Source organism: Meles meles, chromosome 3, assembly GCF_922984935.1.
Source record: "Meles meles chromosome 3, mMelMel3.1 paternal haplotype, whole genome shotgun sequence".
NCBI lineage: Eukaryota > Metazoa > Chordata > Mammalia > Carnivora > Mustelidae > Meles > Meles meles.
In genome coordinates, this window is record NC_060068.1 from 143,670,105 (window position 1) to 143,697,768 (window position 27,664).

General features: G+C 41.9%; 1 protein-coding gene across 1 annotated transcript in view; it reads left to right on the top strand.

The window, feature by feature from the left end:
- The window catches only part of LOC123939285 (chondroitin sulfate proteoglycan 4-like), a 68,661-nt gene extending 42,163 nt beyond the window's left edge, over positions 1–26,498 (top strand). The window contains exons 10-12 of the mRNA XM_046001173.1: positions 5,157–5,329; positions 19,835–20,018; positions 20,688–26,498. Of these exons, the coding sequence (XP_045857129.1) occupies positions 5,157–5,329; positions 19,835–20,018; positions 20,688–22,732 (2,402 nt within the window). The 3' untranslated portion in view covers positions 22,733–26,498. The remainder of the gene's footprint in view (positions 1–5,156; positions 5,330–19,834; positions 20,019–20,687) is intronic.
- Positions 26,499–27,664: the final 1,166 nt, after the last annotated feature.

Consider the following 27,664-nt stretch of genomic DNA (forward strand, 5'->3'; position numbering starts at 1 on the left):
TTTGTCAAACTGGTCTAGAATATAAGCTGATTGGTGAAAGGTATCCATAGCAGACTGTGTCCCTTCAATCCCCTTGGGGTTCGAGCACGCTACAGAGGGAATCACATCTCACTAATGGGCCATCTGTCCTTTGTGGGAATGGAGGGAGAGAAGAAAGCAGAAGGAAATCACAGTGTGTTGCTAGAGTTTAAAGCAGAGTTTTGTAAAACCTTTTAGTCCGTTAATCTTGCAACACGGATTTGAATATTGCAAGCCTTAGTGGGAGATAATTAAGAGCGCCAAGAAAAGATTGTCAAGCCTTAAGGGAAAAAATGAAAGGCTTACTAATTGAGGAAATAGGAGACTTACCCTCTAGAGTACACTAACTGTCCAAAACATGCTAAGGGTCCAGTGAGTGGTATAGACCTGGTGAGCTATACATGTTCAGGGGAGGGAAATTCCCCATAGATTAGAATAGTCAGGGAGAGCTGGTTGGCAAGACAGGTCCTGAGCTGCCCATGCAGAGTGAGTAGCATTCAATGAATGGCAACAAAGGGGAGAGCATACCAGAGGGCACAGGATGGCTGCAGAGGTGAAGACCAGGGAAGAGGCATGGTAGCATGTTCGGAAGGTGGAAAGGAGAATCTGTTGGGTTTGTTGAATGATTCATCCCATTTTCCAACTCAGTTATCATTCCAGCACTGAGCTTAAAGTAGTACAGTATAGACAATATAGTGTCAACTTTAAAAATACCCATTTTGAGGGGCATCTGGGTGGCTCGGTCAGTTAAGCGACTGCCTTTGGTTCAGGTCATGATCCCAGGTCCTGGGATTGAGTCCCACATGGGGCTCCCTGCTCAGCGGCGAGCCTGCTTCTCCCTCTCCTTCCCTACTCATGCTCTCCCTCACTATCTCTGTTGCTCTCTCTTCTCTCTCAAATAAATAAATAAAATCTTAAAAAAAATAAATAAAAATGCTCATTTTGGAGTTAGTGAGACCTACATTTGACCATTAGGCAAATCATTTAACCTCTCAGAGATTTGTTATCCCTTCTTAGTGAGGAAACAAATCTGTATTTCTTAGGATTATCAAGTATCCGAAAGGGATGGCAAGTCTGTCCGTGCTGCTTCCTAGTATATCTCTATTCCTTCTTACGGCTTGTCTCATACGAGATACTTGATAATGTCTGTTGAAGAAATGAGTGAGGCGCTCTAGTTCGGTGACCATGATGGAGGTGGTTGCTTTTCATGAAACAAACACAAGAGGAGATAAGTATGTTTGAGAAATGCTGGGTTTAAAAGAAGACTAAAGTAGATTTCTTTACCTGGAGACTTAGTCTTTAATATGATTGACTTCTCAAATCTCGAAGAGGTGCATATAGAGTGAGGGCTTGACAAACACATATGGTTATGAGCCCTTTTATTACCACACTCCTTGTAGAATGGTTACTTTAGGAATATTCAGGTGGGTGGCATCTGAGAGAAATCCTTCCTAAATTAAGTGCCTGGAGATTACCGATGAAACTATCAATGCTCGGATAAAATGAGGTGGGTTGTGGGGGGGGATGAGGTTTGGCTTTCTGTGAACTGGGCTGAACGCTAGAAGACGTTCATCTGGCCGTGACAACATGGAGCTGGCTAGTCTTGCTGACTGAGCATGCCCAGATGACTGCTGACTAGGAGTTAAACCCTAGGAACCCTTGTGGGTTAGGTAGCTGGACATGGGAATGAGGGATTGTTAAACCCTAGCTGGAAAAAAAGCACTCTTGGCCTGGGACGTCTCTGGTGGGTCCTCTCCCCCAAAAAGGCTAAGACAAATTAAATGATATTGTTTTAAAGAAAGAGTCCCTCCCATCCCCCACCTGCCGAAGGTAGCCCCGGATGGGGAGGAATAGTGAAAAGTTAGAGTCTTTTATAACAAGGAGATAATTAAGAAGGCACGGTGACTGGGGACAAGGTCTGAAAAAAGCTGAAGATAGAGAAGTTTGGGTGTCCAAAGACTGCACACGTTAATACACGACTCACCGGACGGGATGAGGAAGCCTATGTTGGCAGGTAACAAAGAGTGAGCCTTAGTTTTGACTTTATGTAACACTGACTGAGGCTACAGAATGAATCCTCTTGGCCTCCCTGGGTGACCTCAGATCCTGGGCCCCCAGCCCCAGAAGCTAGAAGAGGGGAGTATCTACAAAAATTTCAGCAGCAAGGAAGTAAGAGAACTGTGGGAGGCAGTTACAAGCATCTCCCGAGAACTTGTGTGTAACAGCCAAAATTGTGCCGAGGCAGTCGGGACCCGGGGCCCAAGTGTGTTCCTGAGGCTGACACTACCAGGCACTCCTGCCTCACCCCCGGAGCCCCAGGACCTAGTGCCCATCCCAGGGGCCCAGACATTTTGTTTTATTTCATATTGTTTTATTTTTCAGATTTACATTTTATTTATATAACTAACAAATTTTGAAGCTATTCAAAGTATATAGGATGATGATTTGATATACATTATGAAGGGATTATTATTACCCCATCAAGTTAACACATTGATCACCTTTTCTATGTGTGTGAGAGACCATTTAAGTTCTACTATCTTAGCAAATTTCAATTATACAGCATAATGCTATTCATTTGTTTTTCTATAATTCATTATTCATTTTATAACTGAAAGTTTGTACCTGTTGCCAACCTCTTCTCATCCCCCCCCCCCCCCCCCCGTCCCCTGGCAACCACTTTTCCACTCTCTGTTTCTATGAGTTCAGCTGGGGGTTTTTTTTTGGTTTGGTTTTTTTTTTAGATTTTTTTTTTTTTTTAAGTAAGTGATACCATTCAGTATTTGTCTTTCTCTGTCTGGCTTGTTTCACTTAGCATAATGCCCTCCAGCGACATCCATTTTGTTGCAAATGACAACAAATGAAAAAGAATTTCATTTTTTGTTAAAGCTTGAATAATGTATATTATATATGTACTTGCATATATAATTATTTTCTTCAAGATAATGGTTTTGTTTCCTCTGGATATATACCCAGAAATGGGATTGCTGCACTGTATGGTAGTTCTGTTTTTAATATTTTGAGGACCCTCCATACTGTTTTCCATAGCGGCTGCAGCAATTTCCATTCCCACCAGCAGTGCACAAGGCTTCTCTTTTATCCACATCCCTCCTCAGCATTTGTCATCTCTTGTCTTTTGGACGATGGCCATCCTGACAGCTGTGAGGTGATATCCCACTGAGGTTTGATTCCCGTGATGATGAGGGATGATGAGCCCTTTTTCTTTTTCATTTTTTTTTTTTTTTGAGCCCTTTTTATGTACCTGTTGGCCGTTTCTATGTCTTCTTGGAAAATAGCTCTTCACATCCTTAGCTTATTTTTAAATTGGGCTCTTTGGCTTTTTTTGCTATCGAATTGGATGAGATCCTTGTATATTTTGAATGTTAACCCCTTATCCGCTATGTGGGGTGATGGTTTCCTTTGCTGAGCAGACACCTTGAAGTCTGATGGAGTTCCTCTTGTTCATTGTTTGCGTTTGTTGCTAGGCATTTTATTTTTTTTTTTAAGATTTTATTTATTCATTTGACAGAGAGAGAGATCACAAGTAGGCAGAGAGGCAGGCAGAGAGAGAGAGGGAAGCAGGCCCCCTGTTGAGCAGAGAGCCCGATGCGGGACTCGATCCCAGGACCGTGAGATCATGACCTGAGCCGAAGGCAGCGGCTTAACCCACTGAGCCACCCAGGTGCCCCCTGTTGCTAGGCATTTTAAATGGAGCCTCCATATGGAAGGCTCAGAACAATGCTTGCACATCTGAAAATCTTACCCAAAGCTGGCTTCCCCTTGTGTTAGCTGTAGTCAGTCCCCACTTTTAAGAGCCTGATATGGTTTAAATACGGTAACTGGTGGCCCTCACTTTCTAAGGCTACGATGCTTGGTAAGTAAACCAAAACAAATGTCACTCAAGAGGCTTAGTCATTCTTGGGTGGTTGACTCAAACTTCGTAAACAATCTATCAGGTCCCTCCTCTAAGAGCTACCTGTGCAAGGCATAATGATAAAGCCCTTAGCCAGGGCTAACATGGAATAGATAAGGTGAGATTCTGGACCAGGAGGACTATGAGAGTCTCTTCCCTGCCACCTTTTATAGCTGGCGACATTCCCCAAACCTGTGCGAACTGAAGGGGTATGTGCTCCAACTCTCTGCCTCCAAATTGTGTCCACGGATCTTCTGATCTGTGAACTGGTAAGAATAGAAAGTACTTAGAATTGTTTATAGTTGGGGTTCCTGGGTGGCTCAGTGGGTTAAAGCCTCTGTCTTCAGCTCAGGTCATGATCCCAGGTCCTGGGATCGAGCCCCGCATCGGGCTCTCTGCTCGGCGGTGAGCCTGCTTCCTCCTCACTCTTTGCCTGCTTCTCTGTCTACTTGTGATCTCTGTCTGTCAAATGGAAAAAAAAAAAAAAAAAAAAGAATTGTTTATAGCAATCTGACATTGCTGTGGCATTTTATTGTATTTTATAAAACTAGAGGTGTGATTAGGGGAGAAGGGGAACACCGATCCTTCACCACAGACCATCTGAGAAACACTGCTCTAACCTGAATGTCCCCCAGGCTCTCTAGCTCTGAGTTGCCACATTTGGTCACATTAGCACACAAACTCATGTCTTCCCAATTCTTCCTCCCTTGGCATTTGTCCTTTCCCTCCCCACAGTGTCCTGTCTGGGGTCCTCTGGAGATGTCTCATGTTTGTTCAAGAGTGAGTTGTCCCTCAGATTTCCACAGATGGACACTCCACTGAGCACCTGCAGCCACCATCAACCAGGACACGTCTGTCCTCCCAGGGGAGGGCGCTGTCTCCTGCTTTCTTGGGGCACCCAGCCGCTCCCCTTCCGCACTCTGAGCCAGGCCCCACACACTGACATTGCTTCTTTTTTCTGGAGATCTGTAAGCCATGCAGGACTGGCCAGGACTGAGGAGTTCATCTCATCTAATTTTCCTCCATCTCCAGCCCCAGGAGCAAATCACATCCTTCAGTAGATGCCTTGGGGATCACTAGCCCCTCAAGGTACAGTTTCGTGTTAGCCAGTCCCCCCAGGTAACCATGTGTTTTCCAGAATTTTCAGGGGTCTATAAAGATCATTTCGTTAACTGGCAGCCTTCAGATGCTTCACACTTCAGTGCATGTTTTAATCTTCACTTAGGTTCCATGAAGCCCCTTTCATCTGGTGACCTGAGAGCTGTGACCAATGACGCGGACAGCACAGGAAACAGAACTGTAACATTTACGGTTGTAAGTTCCCCTAGACTCGGAAGACTGGTGCGAGTCAATTCTGACAACAGCACGGAGGATGTTTCAGTGTTTACGCAGAATCTGGTGAGTCCTGGCGTCCTCGCAGTTGGGCAGGGCTGGCAGGCTCTGCAGGGTGGCCCCTTGCTTGTCTTCACCCTGTGAAGCCTGACCGATGTGCCCCTTTGCCCAAGCACTGACTATTTCAGCTGTGCTGGTTTTCGAACCAAACACTTGGCACACACAGTTGTCAGAAAACTCTAAGCAACTTCAAACTCTGTGTCTAATAAATGAAAAGGAATCCTTTTATCATGAAAACAGATTTAAAAGGAAACCCAAAGGAGAGGTACAGGAGTAAATTCAGGATATGTCTGGGTAGATTTAACGTGTAAGATTACATACAGTATTTAGTATGTACATATGTATATAATCTGTGTGTGCATATTTAACCTGTATCCAGAACAATGTGTTCTAAATTCACCAGCATTTTACCATCACCACCATCCACTTACCTTTTTATTTAAATGGATAAGCCTTCAAGCCTTTTGAGATATATATATATATATATATATATATATATATTTCTTTTTATCCTAAGAATGTGACTTACTGGGTATGTTTGCTTGTATGCGACTTTATTTTCTACAAGTCTACATTCCCAAATGGTCTTCTTGAATGTAATTAATTCTTGCTTGCCATTCAGCCTTCTTTTTCCATTCTTAAACAGTGTGTACATGGATTTCATTGATGGTTTGGCTGTGGCTTTACAATTCTAAGGAATAATCACTCCAAAGTTAAGTTTAGAAGAAACAGCAAGACTGAACCACATGTCTGCCTTTCACCTCCAAGCCATTTCTTTCCTGTGCGATGCAGCAGAGTTGAATTTGGCTTCTGCCTTGCCCTTGCCTTTGTCTGCGATGCATTTAAGGGAGCAGATCATGAAGCTAGCAAAGCTCTGAGTGTAGCACTGAAAAGAGGAAGTATGAATTCTCTAGTTTACAGATGCGCTCTAGGGGAAGAAAAAATAAATTAGGTCAAAAACTAAATTCTGTAAGGAGCTCAGTGTGCCCAAAGGCATCAAAGCCTGCCCAGGGCCAGTCTGCATGTTGAATAATGACAAGAATGATATCAGCCCTATAAAGATGCCTTGGCCCTAACCCTAGTTCTTTAAAAAACAAAACAAAACCCACTTTTTCAGATGTGATTGTTTCAAGCATGAGTTTCCACTAGTTTTCATTGAAAATATATACTCTTTTAGATGAGTTTGGTCCAACCAAGCTGTAGTGAATATGGTAGCCAGCATCCAGGAGTTACGCAGTAGTAACAAGCAACTCCCAACTCTCAGTGGCTTACAGTAACAAAGTGGAGACTGTGTACAGGCTGTGGGGTGGATATGGGTCTGCTCTCTGCCTCTCCTTCATTCCAGGACCCAAGGTCAAAGGGCAGCCCCTGTCTTGGGCATCGGCTGTATTTACAGCAGAGGAAAATGAAGTGAAGATAGAGCCTCGTGATGACACTTAAAGTTGGGCTCAGATGTGCCATGTGTCACCTATGCTCACATTTCATTGACTAAAGAAAGTCACGTGAGCAAACCCAATGTCAGTGGGCTGGGGAAGGTCAGTTAGTCATCCCACAGAGAGGAGGCCCTGAGTAATCGGAACAATGGAACAATCTACCACAGGGGGCTAGCCTGAACACTGTTTGTCAGACATTTTCCTATGAAAACAAACTACTTTTATAATACAACACAATTATAAACAGGCATTAAAACCCCCAAACTAGTTATAAGGCTCTGGGACAGGTAATAAAAGTCTTGATTGATTAAAATCCCATTTTTTTAAGGATTTTTTTTTTTCCCTCTCATGATTCCTTCCACTTTAAGAGCCAAGAGGCAAGTGTCAAGGAAATGTATTCCCAATGGCAGGTGTTGGCTGGGGCAAGGGAGGGTAAGACTAGGGCTCAGGGCTGCAAGAGACCTGCAAAGGAGTGTCTGGGACCAGGAGACTTGGGCCCAACTGTTGGTCTTTTCTGTGGAGACAGAGGCAGGCTGGTCTAGAAGCACAGCCTGAGCCATGCCACAAGTCAGGCATGGTGAGAGAGGAGATCAGTCTTCTCGAATGGACCAGGTGTGTGGCTCTTCTCAACATGCAAGGCCTTTCCCTCTCCAAGCCAGACACCCACCGTGCCTGCAGCCCAGCCTAGTGCTTTTGTCTCAGAGGACAAAGGCAGGCTCCTTTTCTTGTACACAAGGCACCAGACCATGTATCAGGCTTTTATGCAAGTATACTCCCAGACGCGACAATTCCTGTGTTGTAGAGCAGCATCTAAGCTATACTTAGAGGCTTTAGAAATTCAGCTCAGGGGCCCACACTCTCTGTGCCTGTAGTGTGTGAGCGTGAGGCAAACACCTCACTTGGGAATTGAGCGCCCTGTTGCTGCTCCTTGATCTTCTGCTAACTGCTCACAGCGGAGGACAGATCTCTTGGCCCCTAAAATCAGATCTGGGTTAGCTCTGTGAGTTAGAGCAAACTACATATCTCTTAAGCCCCAGTTTCCTCATCTATAAAATGAGGAAAACAGTAATGATGGTAACTGAAGCCATTCTGAACATTCATCCAGTCCCATGTGCTGTCCTAAACTTTCTTCTTTACTACTCATCACCTGGCCTTCCAGGCGGGGATCCTCAAGCATGGGGGAAGTTAAGCAACCAGCCTACAGTTACAGTCCAGGGGCCGCAGAACCTGGACTGGACCCCGGAGGCCTGTGACGCTAGGTCACGCTCCCATCTACCAGGCTGTCCTTTCTTCTAGGAGCTTGTGTATGGATTAGCATGGATCATGGGTACTGAATGCCTAGCACATCGCTTCACACGCAGCAGACTTGAACTAAATGATAGCTAATGCTGCTATTACTGTCTTTTTGTTCTTGGAGATATGAGAGGCTCCTTGCCTCTCCCAGTAGCCAAAAGACAGGTTTCACAGGGGAAGGCAATTTTTCTGGGACACCAGAATTGGCTGCCATCCTTATCCTTATGTGCTACAGTGATTTAATGAATGGAAATGAGGTCATCAGAAGAGGATGACATTTGCCTGTCACCCCGTAACCCAATTACCCTTTTACTTTGGGTAAGAGCCCCTGGTGTTCTAGAACACATTTCTCTGAGTGATGATGAGAGCAGGGGGCTGAGCCAAGGTCAGATCTTCATGCCTGGACAGAGCACTTCGACCTTGAGCAGAGGAGAGGCTGGAAGGCAGAATGAGGCCCTAGGGCTGGGGCAGGGTCCAAGTGACCTGAGCCTGGAGAGCCAGGGGAAGGACTCCTCCCCAGAGCAGCTGCTGTGGCCAAGTTGAGGTGGGTCTGGCAGGATTTGTTTGACTAAATGTCTATGAATAAATGTCATTGAAATACCCTGACTACTCTTCCACTTCAGTAGTCACAGAACATGTCAATAATGTGGGGAGAGGAAAGAGTACACTGAGGAAACGGTAAAACTAGAAACCAAAGTGCTAACCCTGACTCTTTCCGTGTGTGTGTGTGTGTGTGTGTTTTTGAGTATGAAAACAACACATGGTTGTTGTCAAAATAAAATGAGAAGACATTAAAGCAGTACATTATATGGGGGGGAGTCATTGTATATGACTCCATTTACAATGGAAATGGAGTCAATAAATTAAGTACAACTGACACTAATTTGAAGACATTCCCATTGGGTTTAGGTTTGTGTCTTCAAAAATGCAGTTTTATTTGTGACTTGGGAAGAGGAAGAAACTTATTATTCATCTTCCTGGCTTTCCCATTTCCAGATCCTTTCTCCTTTTTCATGTGCAAATGGAATGTAAATCTTTGCCTAAAATCTGCAATTTTATGGCCTCTGTTGAATAGGACCTTGGTTGATGCTCAGCCATTTCATGATGGCTCAGATTTACCCCCCAGCAGCTCCAGAACCATTTGGGACAAAAAAGAAGTGGTAGAGACAGGCTTTGGAGGTGATGAAGATAATCACAACCTTTTCTCTGAAATGACTTACCAAAGACATTTATTGAGCATGTGTTTCGTGCTTTGATCAGCCGTCTTCGGTCTGGTTGGTGAACAGAGAGATATGACTCAGGCAGGAATCAAGTTCAATTATAGAAGAAGTTCAGAACTATTCAGCCATGTTCATGTAATCAAATGGCTTTGATTGCTTTTGGCGTTCTTCACCAGTTTTTCTAATTTCAAATTTTCTGATTTGTTAGCCAATGACCTGCTAAGAGATTGTTTTAGGCAGTTGATGGTTGAGTTTGCTTTCACACCTTTACCTGAAAGGACAAAATTGTTTCCAGCCCTCTACCATCCTCAGGTGGGGGGACAAGGCCATTGTATCATTTTGCACATAAAACCTATACCCTTGGGCGCCTGGGTGGCCCAGTGGGTTAAAGCCTCTGCCTTCGGCTCAGGTCATGATCCCAGGGTCCTGGGATCGAGTCCCACATCGGGTTCTCTGCTCTGCAGTGAGCCTGCTCCTCCATCTCTCTCTGCCTGTCTCTCTGCCTACTTGTGATCTCTGTCTGTCAAGTGAATTTAAAAAAAAAAAAATCTTTAAAAAAAAAAAAAACCTATACCCTTTCTTGCTTTTTTGATGGATAAACAAAAATGACCATTTTAATCAGTGACTCTGGATAGTTACAGCTTGTGAAAAAAATTTAGACCCTCCATTACACTTAATATCATATGCTGGATGTAGGGATAATTGTAGGAATACATTTGTAATGTTATAGCTCAAAATATTTTCTTATCCCAGATAAATTCACTTTTTTTTGAAGCGTGCCATGTCAACCTACCAAGATAATCAAGTAACATTCTTCTTTTTCGCCATCATATCCCATCTGCCTAAACAGGAGAAGCTAAATCACAAAACTTGTGCTGAAAATCTTCTACACTGAAGAAATAAACACACACAGACACAGAGAAGGTGAATCATCAAATTTTATGAAATGAAAACTTTTTACAGTTTTAGAGCTTTATTGTTCGTTTCAGAGAATGTGGGAACAAAAAAGTATAAATTGAATTCTATAAAGCACTCCAAATAGAGCCGAGGGCTAATTGAGTGATTTTCATTCCAGTGCATGTTTAGATCATTTGGAATCATTAAAAAGCAAAGTGTTCTGGTTTTGAGGTTTCTGATGTCTGGCCTTTTTTTTCTTTTCCATAAAGCCAGTAATTGCATTTAAACCTCTGTGCTATTGTGGAGAGAAGATCATCCATTTTTGTCATTGTTCCTGCAATGCAACGAACACAGCCTTTCAGGGCCACACTTAGAAAATAATACAATGCATGCATGGTGTTGTGAATTCTGTCCAATTACCTCTTCTCCCAGAGTCTGAGTTTGTTGCTTGAGATAACACTGACGTTTTAGGAAATTGTGAGCACATTTCCCATAGAACAGAAATTAATTTATTGCAACTTAATGGAGAGCCCAATGGGATCATTAAACTTGGCCCCTTTCATTTTCAGAGCAGAGAAGGATCAATGTTTTTGTGTTACTGATCACTCTTGCCCCTCACCCCCCCAGTTTTTTGGGGTCTCTTCACTAGCAAGCTCCATGGCAACTAGACTCAGTGGTCATTTGGATATTTACCACCCATGTGTCATTTTGCCAGTTTTGGTTTTACCATCACAGTTCACTGGACTATGTGCCAGCATATTTTCCACGTGTAGAAATATTCAATTGTCACTTGCTCACCTAGTCACTGTTCAAACTGGAATTTGGCTCGTGGGTCCTGGCCCAGTGGCTTTGAATAACCAAATATGTTTCTTTTTCTTAGAACTTTGGCTCTTCCTTTGAAAAAGCAGATAGAATGAATTCCCATTTCCGTGAGAGTGGTTTTTCTTTTCTCCTTGTATTAATTTCCTGTGGCTGCTGCCATAAATTGCCATAAACTTGGTGGCTTAAAACAGCAGAAATGCATTACCTCACAGTTCTGGAGGCTGGAAGTTGAGACTCCATTTCACTGGGCTAAGATCAAGGTGCAGCAGGGTCGTTCTCCCTCTGGAGGCTCTAATGGGGAATTCCTTCCTTGCCTTTTGAAGCTTCTGGTAGCTGCCAGCATTTGTTGGTGTGTGGCTTTGTCATCCAGTCTCTGCCTCCATTGCTCACTTTCATATCTCCTCTTTTCTCTGAATCAAATACCCCTCTGTCTCCCTCTGTCCAGATGTATGTGAATACTGTTAGGACCCACCTCAGTAGTCCAGGGGAATTTCCAGTCTCAGGATCCTTAATCACATCTGCCAAGTCTTTGCCAAAGAAGGTAATATTCGGGGCACCTGCGTGGCTCAGTCAGTTAAGCGTCTGCCTTCAGCTCAGCTCATGATCCCAGGATCCCTGGGATCAAGCTCACATCAGGCTCCCTGCTGGGGAAGCCTCTGCCACTCCCCTTGCTTGTGCTCTCTCACTCATTCTCTGTCTCTCAAATAAATAAATAAAATCTTTTTTTTTTTAAAAAAGGTAATATTCACGGGTTCAAGGGATTTGGATCTGGTATTTTGTGGAGAAGGGGGGTGTTTTTAGCCTACCAAACTTATGTATAAGAAAAGCAAGATGTCACATAATACCTTCTGCTATTTCCTAATGAATCACCTTTTCTGTGATCTCCACTGGTAGTTTTATTAAAGGTTTCCATTGCTTTTAATGGCATAAAGCCCATGAGAATCAATGTTCACTTCTATATAAATGTGAATTTGGACCTTTCTGCCAAGTAGGGCTATAAATGGCAATCTTGCTGGGCTCCTTGAAAAGCTTTCTGATCTAGCATTTTTATGTGGAGAATGGCTCTGTCATAGAGGTCAAGTGTAATTATTTGGTTTTCAGTTGTTTATTTCTAGCTGGAGATTTCCAGATAACAACATTTAGGAACTTGGGTCTTCTATCCATTCCCGTTAAGGAGAATCACTTCTAGGACTTAACCAGTTCCACTTTCTCTAGCATGGTACCCAGGCACCTTCCAAGCTGCCACTCCCTGGGCTGCTCCAGACTTCTGACCTCTTCTGGGAATCTTGAGCTCTCCAGACCTGACTGCTCTCCACACACATGTTGGTGCCAGCCCTGGAGGAAGTAAGAAAGGGCACATAAAGAGGAGTCATTTGCCTGAGCTCATCCATCAAGAGCACAGGACCTTGTGGTTTTCCAAATGTTAGCTTATAGGACTTTCTGGTTAACCTACATGGAACCTTAGAGACTTTACCTTTCTGAAGTGTTTGGCTTTCAGCAGCCTCCTTTCTCAATGAAGATCCACCCACGGTAGAGACATTTGGCCAGTTCTGTTTCCCTTGCTTCTTCTGGACAACAATTATCCTGTCTAGAGACTGGGACCTTTAACAAATCCATCGTGTTGTGGAGAACCAAGTGAACGTACTGCATGTCTTCCTTTCTCCCTGTCCCTTTTCCCAGCTGACTCCAAGATAATTTGGTTACTCTTTTCTTCAGTGGGAATTTCAAACCTGAGTTTGACTTTTAAGCCCCACCATGGAAGAGATCAGTATAAAAGACTAATGTTCTGGTGTTCTTATCAGGACCATAGGGAACTGGATTTATAAAGACCCTCAGAATGAAGAGATGCTCCAGAACATTCTAGCCCATCTTTGGCCGAGTCTGACAATTTTATTCTCAACACTCAGTCCTGTCCATATGTACCTTTGTGGATCTAGAGAATATACACACAATTTTAAGGGAAAAAATAGTCAGATTCTATGTCATGGTTGACTCAACCAAGGATGGTGTGTCAAAGCTCCCGCTTCACCCCGGGTTCATTCAAGACACTCATAATGACCCTTTGTAATAGTTGAATGCTTAAGAATTATATCTTGCCGGGGCACCTGGGTGGCTCAGTGGGTTAAGTCTCCGCCTTCAGTTCGGGTCATGATCTCAGGGTCCTGGGATCGAGCCCCACATTGGGCTCTCTGCTCAGCAGGGAGTCTGCTTCCCTATCTCTCTGCCTGCCTCTCTGCCTACTTGTGCTCTCTGTCAAATAAATTTAAAAAAAATCTTAAAAAAAAAAAAGAATTATATCTTGCAAACACACACACACACACACACACACACACACACACAATATCATGCCCACCCACACAAAAAAATCTGAAGAACATTGAGGTTTGTGTAAAATCATGTGGTCAGACAATGAGGAACTATAAAAATGCCTTCATCTTTAAAGAGATTAGGCTGAAGAAAATAGTTGTCTGCTAGTCACCTTGGGGCCAGAAAGGAATTGCCCTCAGCCTTGATCCAAGTAGAAACTCCTTTCCTCTCAGTCCACCTTCTTTCCTCTAAGGTCCTACGAGAAAGTTTGTAACTGATAAACAATGGCAATAGTATAAAAGAAAATATAAAACACAGGTTTTCTTTAGCTTTCCTTTTATAGTGAATGCAGTATATAAAATGCGGTATTTCTTTGAATCCTTACAAGTTCTGGCCGATAGTGATTACGTCCTAGCCAGGCCAGGCCACAAAATGTCATCTGTCTGTGCTAGCCATCCCTACCAACTGACTTTTTACATTACTAAACTCCTTAAAGTTGGAGCAAATATCTTGTGAATTTCTTAGTTGCCTAGAATCTCATTGAGCTTTCAATGGTGAAGGAGCAGTGCAGTGGAAAAAAACGTGACTTCTGGAGTCCTGTGGGACTAGATTAAAAACTGGGCTCTCCCACTTGTTGGCTGTGAGTGAATTATTTAAATTTTCTCACCATCAGGGTTTTTTTTTAATCTGTCCAGTGGATATAATAAGGCTCCTAAAACAAAATTAAATAAAATGAGTTACATAATATGCCTTGCAGAGTGTCTGGCACATATGTAGGGCTCAGTAAAAGGTACTGTTTGTGTTTTTGTTAAATAAATGGGTTAGAAATGTCTTGGACCGCCTTGTTTCTACTGTTTCATGGTATAAACATACTTTATAATTAAATTTTGTAAAGCACTTTTTAAGTAGCTTATTCATTAAACAAATATTTATTGAAATGTCAAGCATAGGATGATGAACTAATACTTATTTACAAAGCAACTGAAAGTAAGTTTCTGCAGTATGTGCCAAAATTCCAGCCTATTTCTTTGCTTTATGAAAAGAGATTTATTTTATTAGGCATATTTCAGAAATTTCTCATTGCTTAATATTTTCATGCCATGGTCCTTTATAAAAAAAATATGTATAACCTTCCACCTTAACCAGAATCCTCTGATATCCTAGTAAAGAATTGGCTAACGAGAACTTACTTTTCTGAAAGACTTTGAAAGGCTCAGGGCATGCTGTTTCAAATTTTAATATGGCAAAAGATCAACTAGGTTAAGTGTATATATATATACAAGTGAAATGTTATTCCATATTTTAATGCAGAAATGTAGGCTCCAAGAGATTAAATGACCTGAATAAATGCCAGAGCTGAAAGTTGGAAGCATTTATATTTGAATATAGATCTGATCAATCCATGGTTCCAATTCTACTACACTCCTCTGCTTCCATTTTTATATTAATGTGTGTCCTTTTCCTCCTTGGAGGAAGAAGAGTAATCATTCAGGCAGTTGGAGCCGAACAGTCTTCAATACAGTGCTCTAGGAGAAAAGGGTTCTTACCTTCAAGTGTGGAGATCTGGCTTCTGGTCTCAGCTCTGCTCCCAACTAGGCCAATGATTGGGGGGATGGAGAGGAGTTCCTTAATTCCCACCCTCTCTGAGCTTCTCAGCAGCCTCTCAGCTGTAAACTTTAACCCAGCACAGAAAAGTCAGTAGGGCCCCTGGTCTTCTCGAAGCCAAATCTATCCCTCTGGCCTCTGACAAATACTTTTCTCTGTGGTTCTGTAGGAACCAAGGATGTGAAATCCAGAAGGCTGAGATCTCAGAGATCCAAGGGGTGTTATCATATTGTCATTTCAGATGAAAAGACTACTCAGGTCATTCTGCACATACTTGGTCATCAGAGAAAAGAAACTATTGGTCCTTTCCTGAAGTTGATATATTAAAACACTACGGGATTTACTCTTTAGAATTATTTTTTTAACTTTTTTATATTGAGATAATTTCAGACTTACAGAACAATTGCAAAAGAGTACAAAGTGTACTATTCATCCATATTGCCCAAATGTTAGCTTTTAACTATCTGCTTTATCATACCTCTTCTCTCTCTCTCTCTCTCTTACACACACACACACATGCACACACACTTCTGAAATTTTAAGAGCCAGTTGCAGGCATGATTAATCTCTAAATACCTCAGCTCATAATTCTTTAAAACAAGGCCTTTCTCATATAACCACAGTATAATTTTCAAAATCATGAAGTTAACATTGATACAGTGCTATTATATAATCTATAGATCTTATTCAAATTTCACAAGTTGTTTCAATGTATATCCTCTAGAAAAAAAAAAAAGAATGTCCAAAAATATCCTAAAGGAAAAAATCCACAGCATAAAACATAGCATTTTTGTTCTCAGGTGTCCTTGGTCTGCTTTAATCTGAAAGCATTCTGTAGTCATGCTGATTTCTGTGATGTGGCCATTTTTTGAGGAGAACAGGCCAGTTATTTACAGAGTGTTCCTCAGTTTGGTTTCATTGGACATTTCCTCACAGTCTGATTAGGTTGTACGCTTTGGTGGGAATGGCGTGAGAGACGCTGAGTTCTCCTCCAGCCTCATGTCAGGAAGCACCCGTGCTCACTCCGCCCTGTCGCTGGTGATGTCCCCCACTTAGGTGCTCTCCTTCCGGTTTCTCCTTGGCAAACTCACTATTTCCCTTTCTGTAATTAAGTATTTTATGAGGAACTACTTTGGAGCTATTGAAATACCCTGTTTCTCAGCACAACTTAGCTCACTAGTATAAGCAATCATTTTTGGATTTTTACCTGTGAAGTATTTATTACTGTACTGATCGCCAAATGGTGGTTTTGCTCATTCTGTTTTTCCTTCTGCATTTACTAGTTGGAATTCTACAAAATTTAATTTCTAATAACATTCCAGAAAGACTCCTTCTGTAAAAGAGAAAATATCTGGGCTAATCTAAATCCGTGGGAAATAAAAACCTCTCCTCTCCTTTCTCCTTAATCTCAGAGCCTAGGTATTCAGCTAAGTGGCTTATCTATCTATATTTAATACAGCAGAAATATGCAGAGCTGTTGGAAGTTGACCCTAAGGCCACTTTCTATTCAAAATTCATAATCCTGTCTGAGATCCTTCTCTTGAGGTTTACCTTACACTTTTCCCCATAAGTGTTGGTCTTCTTCTCCCTTTTCCAGCCCTTGGCACCACACACACACACATGCGCACGCACACACCTTAGAACCTTCTTCTTATTTATTTATTTTTAAGTAGGCTCCTTGCCCAGGGTAGAGCCCAACGCAGGGCTGGAATTCACGACCTGAGAATAAGACCTGAGCTGAGATCAAGAATCAGATGCTCAACTGACTGAGCCACCCAGGCGCCCCTGGAATCTGATTTTTAAAGCTCTCTGTCATCTAAATATTAAAGACTCTACTCACCCCATGCTTCAGGGCATGACTGCCAAGTTGACATTCCACAGCCACACTCATTCCCTTTTTGCTTCTAGCACTTTCAATTACCTGCTGTCCAGTCTTGAAGCTCAGACACTCAGGAAGAATCTAATGAGCATAGAATCTAATGAGCATAGAATGAGTCAATACATTATTCACAATTTCTCACTTTTGGAATGACTTTTTGGAAAAAGAACTGATAGCAGACCTCTCCTCCAGAAGTCTTCCAAAGTACACAGCTATGGTTAGGGCTCCTCTCCAATTAATTTCTCTTAGATTTTTGACCTTCATCTCAACTGCTCTCATCTTGAGAACCATTCTTTCCCTGGGACAATCATTCTTCATCCTGTAGACATCACAAGACCCTTAGATCATTCCAATAACTTATATATTTTGGGGGGAAGTTAATTTTTATTTAAACCAAAGAAGCAAAGGACAAGATCGCTTCCAAGAAAATTTTTTCCTCCTGTTCAGTAAACTATGTTACTTTTAATATTAAGAAGCTGGATGTCTCTTGTCTTATATTAGTATGCCTCTTTCAAGCAGAGTGGGAACCTTTAGGAACTACTCTCCAGTCCAAAACCCATGGCACTGTCACTTGTTTTTAGGAAGAGAATACATTTATGATGAATATTTTATCATAACTCTTTAACTAAGAATAGAAATAATAGAACTGCTAAATAAAACTGATGTTTTCCCCCCAGAAACTTCTAGGGAATCAAGTCAGTGGTCACTACCAGAAATATCTTTGGGGAAACCAATTTTTCATGAGTGACCTTGCTTCTTGATGAGGAAATGTTGAGAAAAAATACTTTCTTCTCCCCCCTTAAAATCCCCAAATGACAGCATTTCCTTGCCTTGCTCTTGAATAGGAAAGGGAAAAAACTCATCAACAGTTTTTGGACACTCTAGAAACAGAAAGCTCATATTCTGTGGAAACTCACTAGACCAAAAGTCTTTCTAGAACTCTGATTCCAGGTGCATCCATTGCACCAGTGTTGAGCCAGAGCAGTACACAATCAAGCTTCTGTTAATTAATACAGTATTTCCAAATACTGACTGATGAAATAAACTCAACTGCTCTGTGAATTTTATGATAATTTATCCTAGACCCTTCTGACATGGACATAAACACCTTGAAAACAACCTACCTGTAAGTTCAGATACTATAATAGAAGGCAGGTCAGAAAAAGATGTGACCTATAGGAATGAAAGGGTGAGACATTTTAGTGACCTATAGGAAGGAAAGGGTGAGACATTTTAGTGACCTATAGGAAGGAAAGGGTGAGACATTTTATCTCAAGCCTTCCCTTCTGTGGTTTGAGATTTAGAACTTTCAGTCACTGTTGTTAGGGGAAGGACTACCCACATGGGATCTGGACAATAAAACACTGGGTGGGGCCCATCTCCATCAGTTGAGCTAGACAAGACATTGATAGGCAACAAGCATCAGGGACTTAGATATCTTGAAAAACACCCTAAGTAAGGTGGGAAGCTCTGAACATAAAGGAGAATAAGAACTGCAATGGAATGAAATACATCATATATAAAACTCATGAGTTTATAATAATCCCAAAACAAACAAAGCAAAAACCAATGGGTATGTTTGCATATTGGAGCCAGAGGACTCATTTTTCTAAAAATTGGCCTAAAGGGGAAAAAATCGAGTATTTATCCTGTCTTTCCTGCATATGCTGTACCTCAGTGTAGTCAAATAGCTGATGAGGGAAAGTTCTTCTTTATAGAAGAATTACAGAAAAGAATGAAGAAGTAATGATTAAAAATACCAATGCCTTGCCACTGCAAAAATAAGGGACTTAAGCCTTCATACTAATGACTTTATAAAACTATCAGGTGATAAGGCTAATGGGGAACTTTAAAATAGATAGACCAACCTGGCAACACTTGAATTCAACTATTAATACTAACATGTCCAAAAGAGAAGCAACCTTGTAATGAGCTGCAGAGGAAATATAAAATACACCCTGTAAAACAGTCTTAACAAAAACTTAAATCTTATTCTTACTGCATTTCTAGATTTAACTACTAGTGTGTGGGAAATACAGGTGACAGAAGAACATGTTAAACAATACCATTGGGGGCGCCTGGGTGGCTCAGTGGGTTAAAGCCTCTGCCTTCAGCTCAGGTCATGGTCCCAGGGTCTTGGGATCGAGCCCCGCATCGGGCTCTCTGCTTGGCAGGGAGCCTGCTTCCTCCTCTCTCTCTGCCTGCCTCTCTGCCTAGTTGTGATTTCTCTCTGTCAAAGAAATAAAAAAAAAATAAAAAAAAAAATTTTAAACAATACCATTGGGATGCAAGCAGCAAAATCTAGAATATAGGAAGCTCTGTAAGACAAATGACCCAATCTCTTTAACAAATTAATTACAAGAAAAGAAATTAGAGAAGGGAAACCTATAGACTAAGAGACTCCTATGAAAAGCATCAAACAAATGTGTTGTGGCGACTTATTAAGGATCCTGACTCAAATGAAGCAACTATGTAAAATAAACAAACAAAAAACCATGTACTAGATCATCAGATATATTTGAACACTAATTGGATATTTGATTATATTAAGTAACTTGATAATATTTAGATGTGATGATGGTATTATGATTATGTTTTTAAAAGAGCCATCCTTGTCAATATTTACTACATTTACAGATAAAACGGTGTTTGGGGTTGGCTTCAAAATAAGCTTCTGAGCACAATGTGGGTAGGAGAATTACATAAAATAGGATTGGTTCTGAGTCGATAGTTTTTAAAATTATCAGAGTGGCAAATAAAGGTTCATTATATGCTTTCTATAATATACAAACCATAGCCTTAGTTATCTCAAAATCAATGTGTTTTCTTTCTCTGATAAACTGTTTTTGCAATTGAACACCAAGTTTTGCACCGACAAATAGTGTTGTCTAACTAACACTAAATTGTTAGTGTTCTTGTGTTTGCATAGATATGTGCCTAATTTGAGCATGAGAATAAACCCTGAAAAAAACTTGTATCTCCTTCAGTTAGGATATGTGTTAGTCCTCATATTATCCCTGAAGCCAGGGGCTGATTCTTCTTCCTGTCTGCACAGGTCAGTGAACGGCTGATACTGTACCAGCATGTGGACCATGAGAACACCGGCTGGACTGCAGAAGACTCTTTCATATTCACAACATCCTCCCCACCAGCAGCTCTAGGTCCTGAGGAGTTTCGTATTACTATTTCATATGAAATTACTGAACCTGGTCGGCAGAGTCGTCTGCTTGCAAATACAGGTAAGGCCACTAAAAGATGTGGTCAGTGGCTTATCTGTAATTATTAAAGTAGGGACAACTTGGAAATAAATATTCTCCTTATTAATTGGAAACGGCATGATATCAACCTTTGAAATAAAATGTATATGGTTATAAAAATGTATTTCTTTATGTGTGCTCTTTCTCTGAGACTCTTCTTTCTCCTCTCATAAGCTTTAATAGTTGTAGTTAGGGGGAAGATGGAAAAGTAGCTCTAAAGGATTTTATTTGTAACTCCAAATGGGGACTTTACCATGCCTACTATTGGAAACCATTTATAGAAAATGAAAATAACAAATAGGGCAAGTTCCTGAAAGGAAAGGGGTATTGAAAGCTGCACCTGTTTCTATGGCAAGAGAAGGTCCAGTGGTAGATAAGTGAGAAAATTAACATTTTAAAAGTGAATCTCAAGATTTTAGAATACTCTTGCTTGAAATATTGACCTAGTAGTTAGGATATGTATACTTAAAATATAATTTGTTATATGCATTGTTACCTTGAGTAATAGTGCTAATTCAGGTTCTTGAGCAACACAGGGGTTTAGAATAATCCACTAGGATTGAGAAATTTGAGAGAGAAAGAGCTTTTACAGGTGTCATCTGAAAGTTCTAGTGAAATGCCACTTTGTTCTTTATACTTATATTTTCACAGGAGCTTCTGTCAAGGAGGGAGACAAAGTTCTCATTGATCAATCTAATTTAGATGCTTCCAACCTCTTGTTGAAACTGCCCAAATCTCAGCGATCTTATTATGAAATCTGGTTCCAAGTTATATCTCTTCCTCACCATGGAACCATTATGGTTGGAGAGAGGAATGTTACCAAAGGAAAACCCAACTTCTCTCAGTATATAGTTAATAAATTTGGAATCCTATACCTTCATGATGACTCTGAATCTCTGGCTGATAATTTTACCTTTGCTGTTTGGCCAAAACAGAAGAGCAAGTCCACCACCGAACCAGAGGCCAACTTCCTTGAAGAGATGTTTAACATCACTATCTCCCCTGTTAATGACCAGGCACCAGAATTAAAGACAAAAGGGCTTCGGATGAAAGTTCTGCAGGGGAATAGTTTGGTTGTGGGACCTGAAAACCTAAGAGTGGAAGATCTAGACAGTCCTCCAGAGGAGATCAGATATATGATCATCCGTAATCCTAATAATGGCATTTTAGCAATGGCTCACCATCCAGACATACCTGTTCACCATTTCACGCAAGCCGACATTGATAACTCTCAGGTATGGTTTATACAAGATGGAAGCCCATCTTCGGGTGTGTTTTACTTTAGTGTGACTGATGGCCAACACCGCCCACTTTATAAGCTCTTCCACCTGGATGTCATCCCTATTTCCATCACCCTTGTGAACCTCACAGACCTACTTCTCCCACAAGGCCAGATAACTGTCCCCATCACCAATACTCACTTATCAGCAATGACCAATGGGAGAAGCCCCCAAATCACTTACAAGATGACAAGTCCCCTCCAACATGGGCAACTGCTCATTGAAAACCAGGTGGTCATCAGCTTTGAGCAGGAAGACCTGCATTCAGGAAGACTCTGTTACCATATGACAGATCTCACGGCCTCAGAGGACCAGCTGTATTTCTCACTATTTACACCAGAAAGCAATCTGACGGGACAAATGCTGAACATCAGAGTGCAGCCTTTACTGCGGGTTAGGTCAAACCTGACAATCACCAACAGGATGGTTTATCCGCTGAGAAGAAAGGAACTTGATGCCACTGAGCTTGCTAATAGGACTAACAGTGATCCCAAATTTGAAGTGACTGAACCCCCTATCCATGGGAGACTCATACGAAGAGTGGACCGAGGCACAGTGATGGAAAATGCTACTCTGTTCTCCCAGAGGGACATTGACCAAGGGTTGTTGATGCTTCATGCACACGCTAACCTAACAGACATCGATATGCTGAATGACTCCTTCACCTTTTTGCTCAGGGCGGACCACGTACAGCCAGCAATAGGTCATCTCGCCTTCAGCATAGTGCCACCTGACCCCTTATGTTTGCAAACCTTTACCCCTGATGTTTCTTTATTAGTCACTGCCGATAACCTTGTGACTTCAGATCTCTCTCGGGGAAAGCCTGTGGTTTCCCCAGGACCCACGGCAAAGACAGAAACTCTGGGGAAGCTGACCCAGACCAGGCAGCAGGAAGCAAATCCCTGGGGACGACACCGTGGTGAAGAGCCTACTCTGAATGTCAAGGCCTCTCCAACCAGGGTCATTTGGCCACCAGACACTACCAACACCAGTCCTGGAACACCCACCCAGCCCAGGGAGAGCAGTTACCCTTTGATGGTCATTGTACCCTTGGCTGTGGTGGTCTTTGTGCTGACAGTAACTGCAGTGGCCTTGTGTGTCTGGCTGCTGGGCCAGAAGGTAGAAAAGACAAAACCTATCAAGCCCCAGACCAATCTGGAACCTACAACCCCAAGTCCTAGGCCAGAAAGGAGCAGAACCGTTCCCACTGTCACAGTGACACCCCTTCTAAAAAGCTCCAGCAATTCCCCGATCAGTCTTTTCAGGGACCCACAAAGTGAGCAAATGGTTTCTCCAGCCACTGAGCCAGTGGAGAAATGTGCTCCTTGGGAGACATGGATCAATCTGGATCCCGATATGGTCAAGTTCTGCCGACAAACCAACCCAACCCTGAAGCACAACCAGTATTGGGTGTAGACTGAGGGCTTTTGTTCCTGATTGACCACCTACTGTACTGGGATAGGCATTGGGATACAAGGTCAAAGAAATGTTAGATGGATCAGCTGAGGAAAGCCCAGCCCTGTGGCTGCCAGTCACTCAGTGCTCAGTTATGGCCCCGTGGTGAGATGGGAGCAAGTGTTTATTGTAACTCATACAACACTCCTCTGATGTGCTCTCCACAATGAGCTTTGTCTGCCTTCTTGGGGACCTGACTCTGAGTATAAGATTTTGTCAATATTCAAATCCTTTATCAAGGTGCTACCAAACATGCTGGTCCAACTGGGAACAGCAGTATTAACTTGGGTGCTAAAGTTAATGGAGGAAGCCTTTGGATATTTTTCACTAAGGATTCATTCCAAGTGAGTCAGCAAGGAAGTGCAGGAACTGTTTCAGCAGGCAGAAGAGGTGATTTATCAAATCAGCGAGTTTATTCCTAGTGTATTTCTGTAATGTCTTTTCCTTCTTGGGGTCTTGAGGTTTGACCTCCTGGGACAGGAAATGCCTTGGTGCTCCAGATAGTAGAATAGTCTGACCCCCCCTCCCCCATTTGAAGATATTCACTGAGCATATTGTGTTCCATCAAGAGGCTTTCTCTATTCTGACTTATAAAATCAAACTTGTGGTACAAATATGATTTGAAGCCCCAAGAAATAGAAAAGTCTGTTAAATATTTTGTGATGCCTCAATTTGCCTTAATTTTACAATGAATGAAGTAATGGCAAATTTGTATTCGACTTGTCTGGTTGAGCCTACGGTCAGCAGATTCAAGCTTCAGTTTCTATAACTGTAAAATGAAGATATGAGTACTTGTTTTAGTTAAGAATGCTTTAGGTTGCAAATCACAAGACATTAGCTATGAGTGGTTTGGATTGGGGGTTGGCAAACTTTATCTGTGCAGGGCCCCTAGTAAACATTTTAGACTTTGTGGGCCCCATATGGCTGTTTATTTTTAACAACCTTTATTTCTTAAAAACCTTTTAAAAATGTAATAACAATTCTTAGTTCCTGCATTTAACCCACAAATCATTGTTTGCCAGCTATTGGTTTGGCTAAGCAAAAAAAGTGTTGAATTATTTCAACTAACAAGCAGCCTATGGTGGACATTCCAAAACTGGTTCAGTGGTTCAGATATCATCAAGGACTGAAGCTCTTTTGTTCTTTCTGCTTTACCTTCTCCTCAGGCGGTTGGCATTTAATTTTTTTTCTTTCTTTTGTTCTTCTTTTTTTTTTTTTCTTAGTTCCTTATGATTGTGAGGGGCCGCTCATGTTCCAAGCAGTACAGTCACATTCAAGGACAGGCATTCTAGTGGGGAAAAAAACAGATATGGCAAAAAAACTTTTTTTTTTTAAGAGAGGAACTCATTTGTAATTATTATTATTTTTAATCTTATAAAAGAAGGACTTCTCAAACATTTTCCCCCTTTTATGTCTCAGTCCAGAACTGAGAAATGGCAAAAGGAAATGGAATTCTCATGACTCCTCTCTCCTAGGACTGGGATAGGATTCTGCCATGTCAGATTTCAGTGGATGAGTCCACCATGTAATTAGGGGAGGCTAGGCAGTGAATAAGATCTACTAAAATACTCTTCGAATATGAAACACTTGGGAAATAAGAACTTTGACCTTTCAGATGGATGCCTACTTTAATATCTCCTTTTCATATTTTGATGATTGTCTTAAAGCCATTGGCTAGTGTTTCTAGGGTGGAATGGAGCATTGCCCCTGGAAGGGGGGCAGTTGGCAGGTCTGGAGACATTTTTCGTTCTCCCAACAGGTGCTACTGGGTATAAGACAAGGGTCCTGCCAAAATCCAACACTGCACAGAACAGCCCCAACAAAGAATTTTCTGGTCCAAAACTTCAACAATCCCCGGGTTGAGAAACCCTGGTTAATGCCACAGTGAAGAGTCTTCTTGTCTACCCAGTGAAGGATTAATAAACCCATTACCAACTCTAAGCAGCAACTATGTTCTAAAAACAGAATAAAAGAGTGAAAATTCCATTATGTGGTTGAAACTGTAATCAGCAAATGTTTTTAAAAGAGGTTGTATTAAAAACCAAACAAAACTTGCAAGCAGCCTCATTTCTTTATATTCCTTGATAAAGGAACAGGTTTTACCTTGTATTAACAGGTGGGACACATCAGGAGGAAATAAAAAAAAGTGAGGCAGTATATTTACAAAGGTAAAGATGAGGTCAAAGTGTCCCCAGATGTCTAACGCTTCTGATGTGTTCCATGTGCACAAGAATTTTTTCTCATCCTTTCCCTCTTCTGCTTCTCTAGGTTGCTTTTCTGTCCCAACCCAATTTTAACTGCTCTTTGTGGAAACAGACTTCATAATCTACAGAATAAATGGAAGCATAGCGTATTTAGGCCTAGAAATAACTACCTGTGTCTTAGAGCCCTGGATCGAATGCTGTGGACAGCTGGTACTAAAGAAGACTTCTGTGCTCTTCTTCCTAAAGTGATTCTCCCCTACCTTTCGGTATTCCTGAATTATATGTCACCCCTTTCAAGTGTTTTTGTATTTGATCCTTTTAGAAAGGAGGAGGACCGAGAGCCTTAACCCAAGGTTGGTGTGATCACGATGCAACTCAGAATTATTCTCAAGCTTTTCTAAGCAGCCAGGCACCCAGAAGGAACAGAACAGCAGTGTGTGCGTGAGCCCGCACACAGAAAAGGAAGGCTGAGGGACAGCTTTGTGTCCAGTTAGTGGGTTTTGTGTTCTGTCTCGGCTGGGCAAGGAACATGCCTGTTCTTTGAGGAAGAGCCAGATAGAGTTGGCTCTATGACCACATTGGCCTTTTCCTTGCTTTGACCATAAGATCTGTGAAGTTAGGCTTACCAACCTGGCCAAAAAGTCTGATTTCCCGTCTTCTTTTCCTGATAATCTGCAACTTCAAACAAATAAAATTAGTGTCCATGTTGGAACAAAACAGGCACCAATGCTTTGAAATGATACTGCACATTGTTTGTGAGTGTGCCTGCTGGAGCAAGAATATCAGCGAGAGGTCCAGATGTCAAGACTCAGTAATTAATAGCGCTTGGAAAGTTTTCTTCCAGAGCATCTAGAATATTCTTCTGATTTACAGATGGATTCAATTTAAAAAAAAAAATGCCTACCATTTGGTGCTGGCTCAAATAAAAAAAATGCAATAAAAAGTTTTGGCAAATCCTTGTTTAGTGTTGAAAATTAAAATATTGGGAATGGAAAATCAGTTTTAAATGGTTTCTCCCATACACAGAGCTACAACTGCCTAGTCTCTGTCACAATTAATTCACTGCCTCTTAACAAATCACTGGAGATTTAATAAATGAATGTCAAAGGTTAATATCAGAAGAATGGCTGATTTTTGTTAAAAGAAGGTATGCTTTGGGGTGGGCTGGGAGTGAAGGGTCTAACATTTTTCCATATCTGGAGGCATCGACCAATTCAAATCGTTCAGGCCCTGGTCCACCACATTCATGCTCTTCCTTGGAGTCCTGCATTAATTAGATGCTGTGGGACAGGTGCTACCCTTACTCACTGGTTTTTCAGATTTCCAGGACTATAGTAGACACATTTGGAGTGTGGATGGTACATAATGGTAGGTGATGATACATATCAGATGACATTTCCTGAATTTGACAATGGGACTGTGCTAATACCTCCTACATCTTTCAGAAGCATTGTAATAATGAGTTTGAGCTTGGCCATGTGTAGGGAGAGATGTAGGGTTGAAAGTGGGCATAGAGGGGCACCTGGGTGGCTCAGTGGGTTAAAGCCTCTGCCTTTGGCTCAGGTCATGATCTCAGGGTCCTGGGATCAAGCCCGGCATCTGGCTTTCTGCTTGGCAGAGAGCCTGCTTCCCCCTCTCTCTCTGCCTACCTCTCTGCCTACTTGTGCTCTCTGTCAAATAAATAAATAAAATCTTTAAAAAAAAAAAAAGTGGGCATAGAACTCTCTGTGGGGCATCCTCAGTGATGGAGCCTTTGGCTAGGGAGCTCCAGTAACACCACTGACTGCTTGACAGATACCTGAGAGAGGCTGCCTTTTCCTGATTGGACATTTATTAGGCACGTAGTGTATATGAGACTAAATATCAGATACTGCTCCTAGATGCAAGATGTTGTCCTGAGAGGACCTTTCTGGTTTGTTTCCTTTAGTAGGTTCTTCCAGAGTCACACACGGAGTGCCAAGAGAGAGGAAGGTATGGAAAAAGAAGGACAAATAGATAGAAGTTAAGAAAGGGCTTCGTGTTTTCACCTGAAGTGCTTTTAAGCTAGTATGCCCATCCAGTGGTACAGTGAGAATGGGGGAATTCACTGTACTGGAAAAGGCCCCGTCAGCCCAATCTTGCACCAGCGGTCCCTCAAGATGCCCCAGCAGGCCTAGGGACACAATTTGCATCCATTTTAATCCTGGCTCTCTACTTCCAAGCAGAGTGACTTTGAGTAACTTATTCAACCTCTCCGAATTTCAGTTTCCTCAGCCAAAAATTGGGGATAAATCTATCTTTTTGGGCCTTGCTAGGATTTAGTGATGTTAATATCATCATCATCATCAATCATCATCATCTTTGTACAATATTCTCAGTGCACCAGGCACCATACTAACTGCCACAGAAACATTTTCTTATCTACACTTTTAGTGCATTTTAAAAGAAGTAATGCAGGGCGCCTAGGTGGCACGGTCTGTTAGGCCTTGGACTCTTGGTTTCCACTCAGGTCATGATCTCAGGGTCATGAGTGGAGCCTTGCATCGGGCTCCGTGCTCAACGTGGAGTCTGCTTGTCCCTCTCCCTCTGCCCTTCCTGCTCGTGCTCTCTCTCAAATAAATAAATCTTTAGGAAATAAATTAAAAATTAAAGAACCGATGTACTCAATCACTTTAAGAAACCAGAGGACTCGCATTCTACCCAAAGCAGC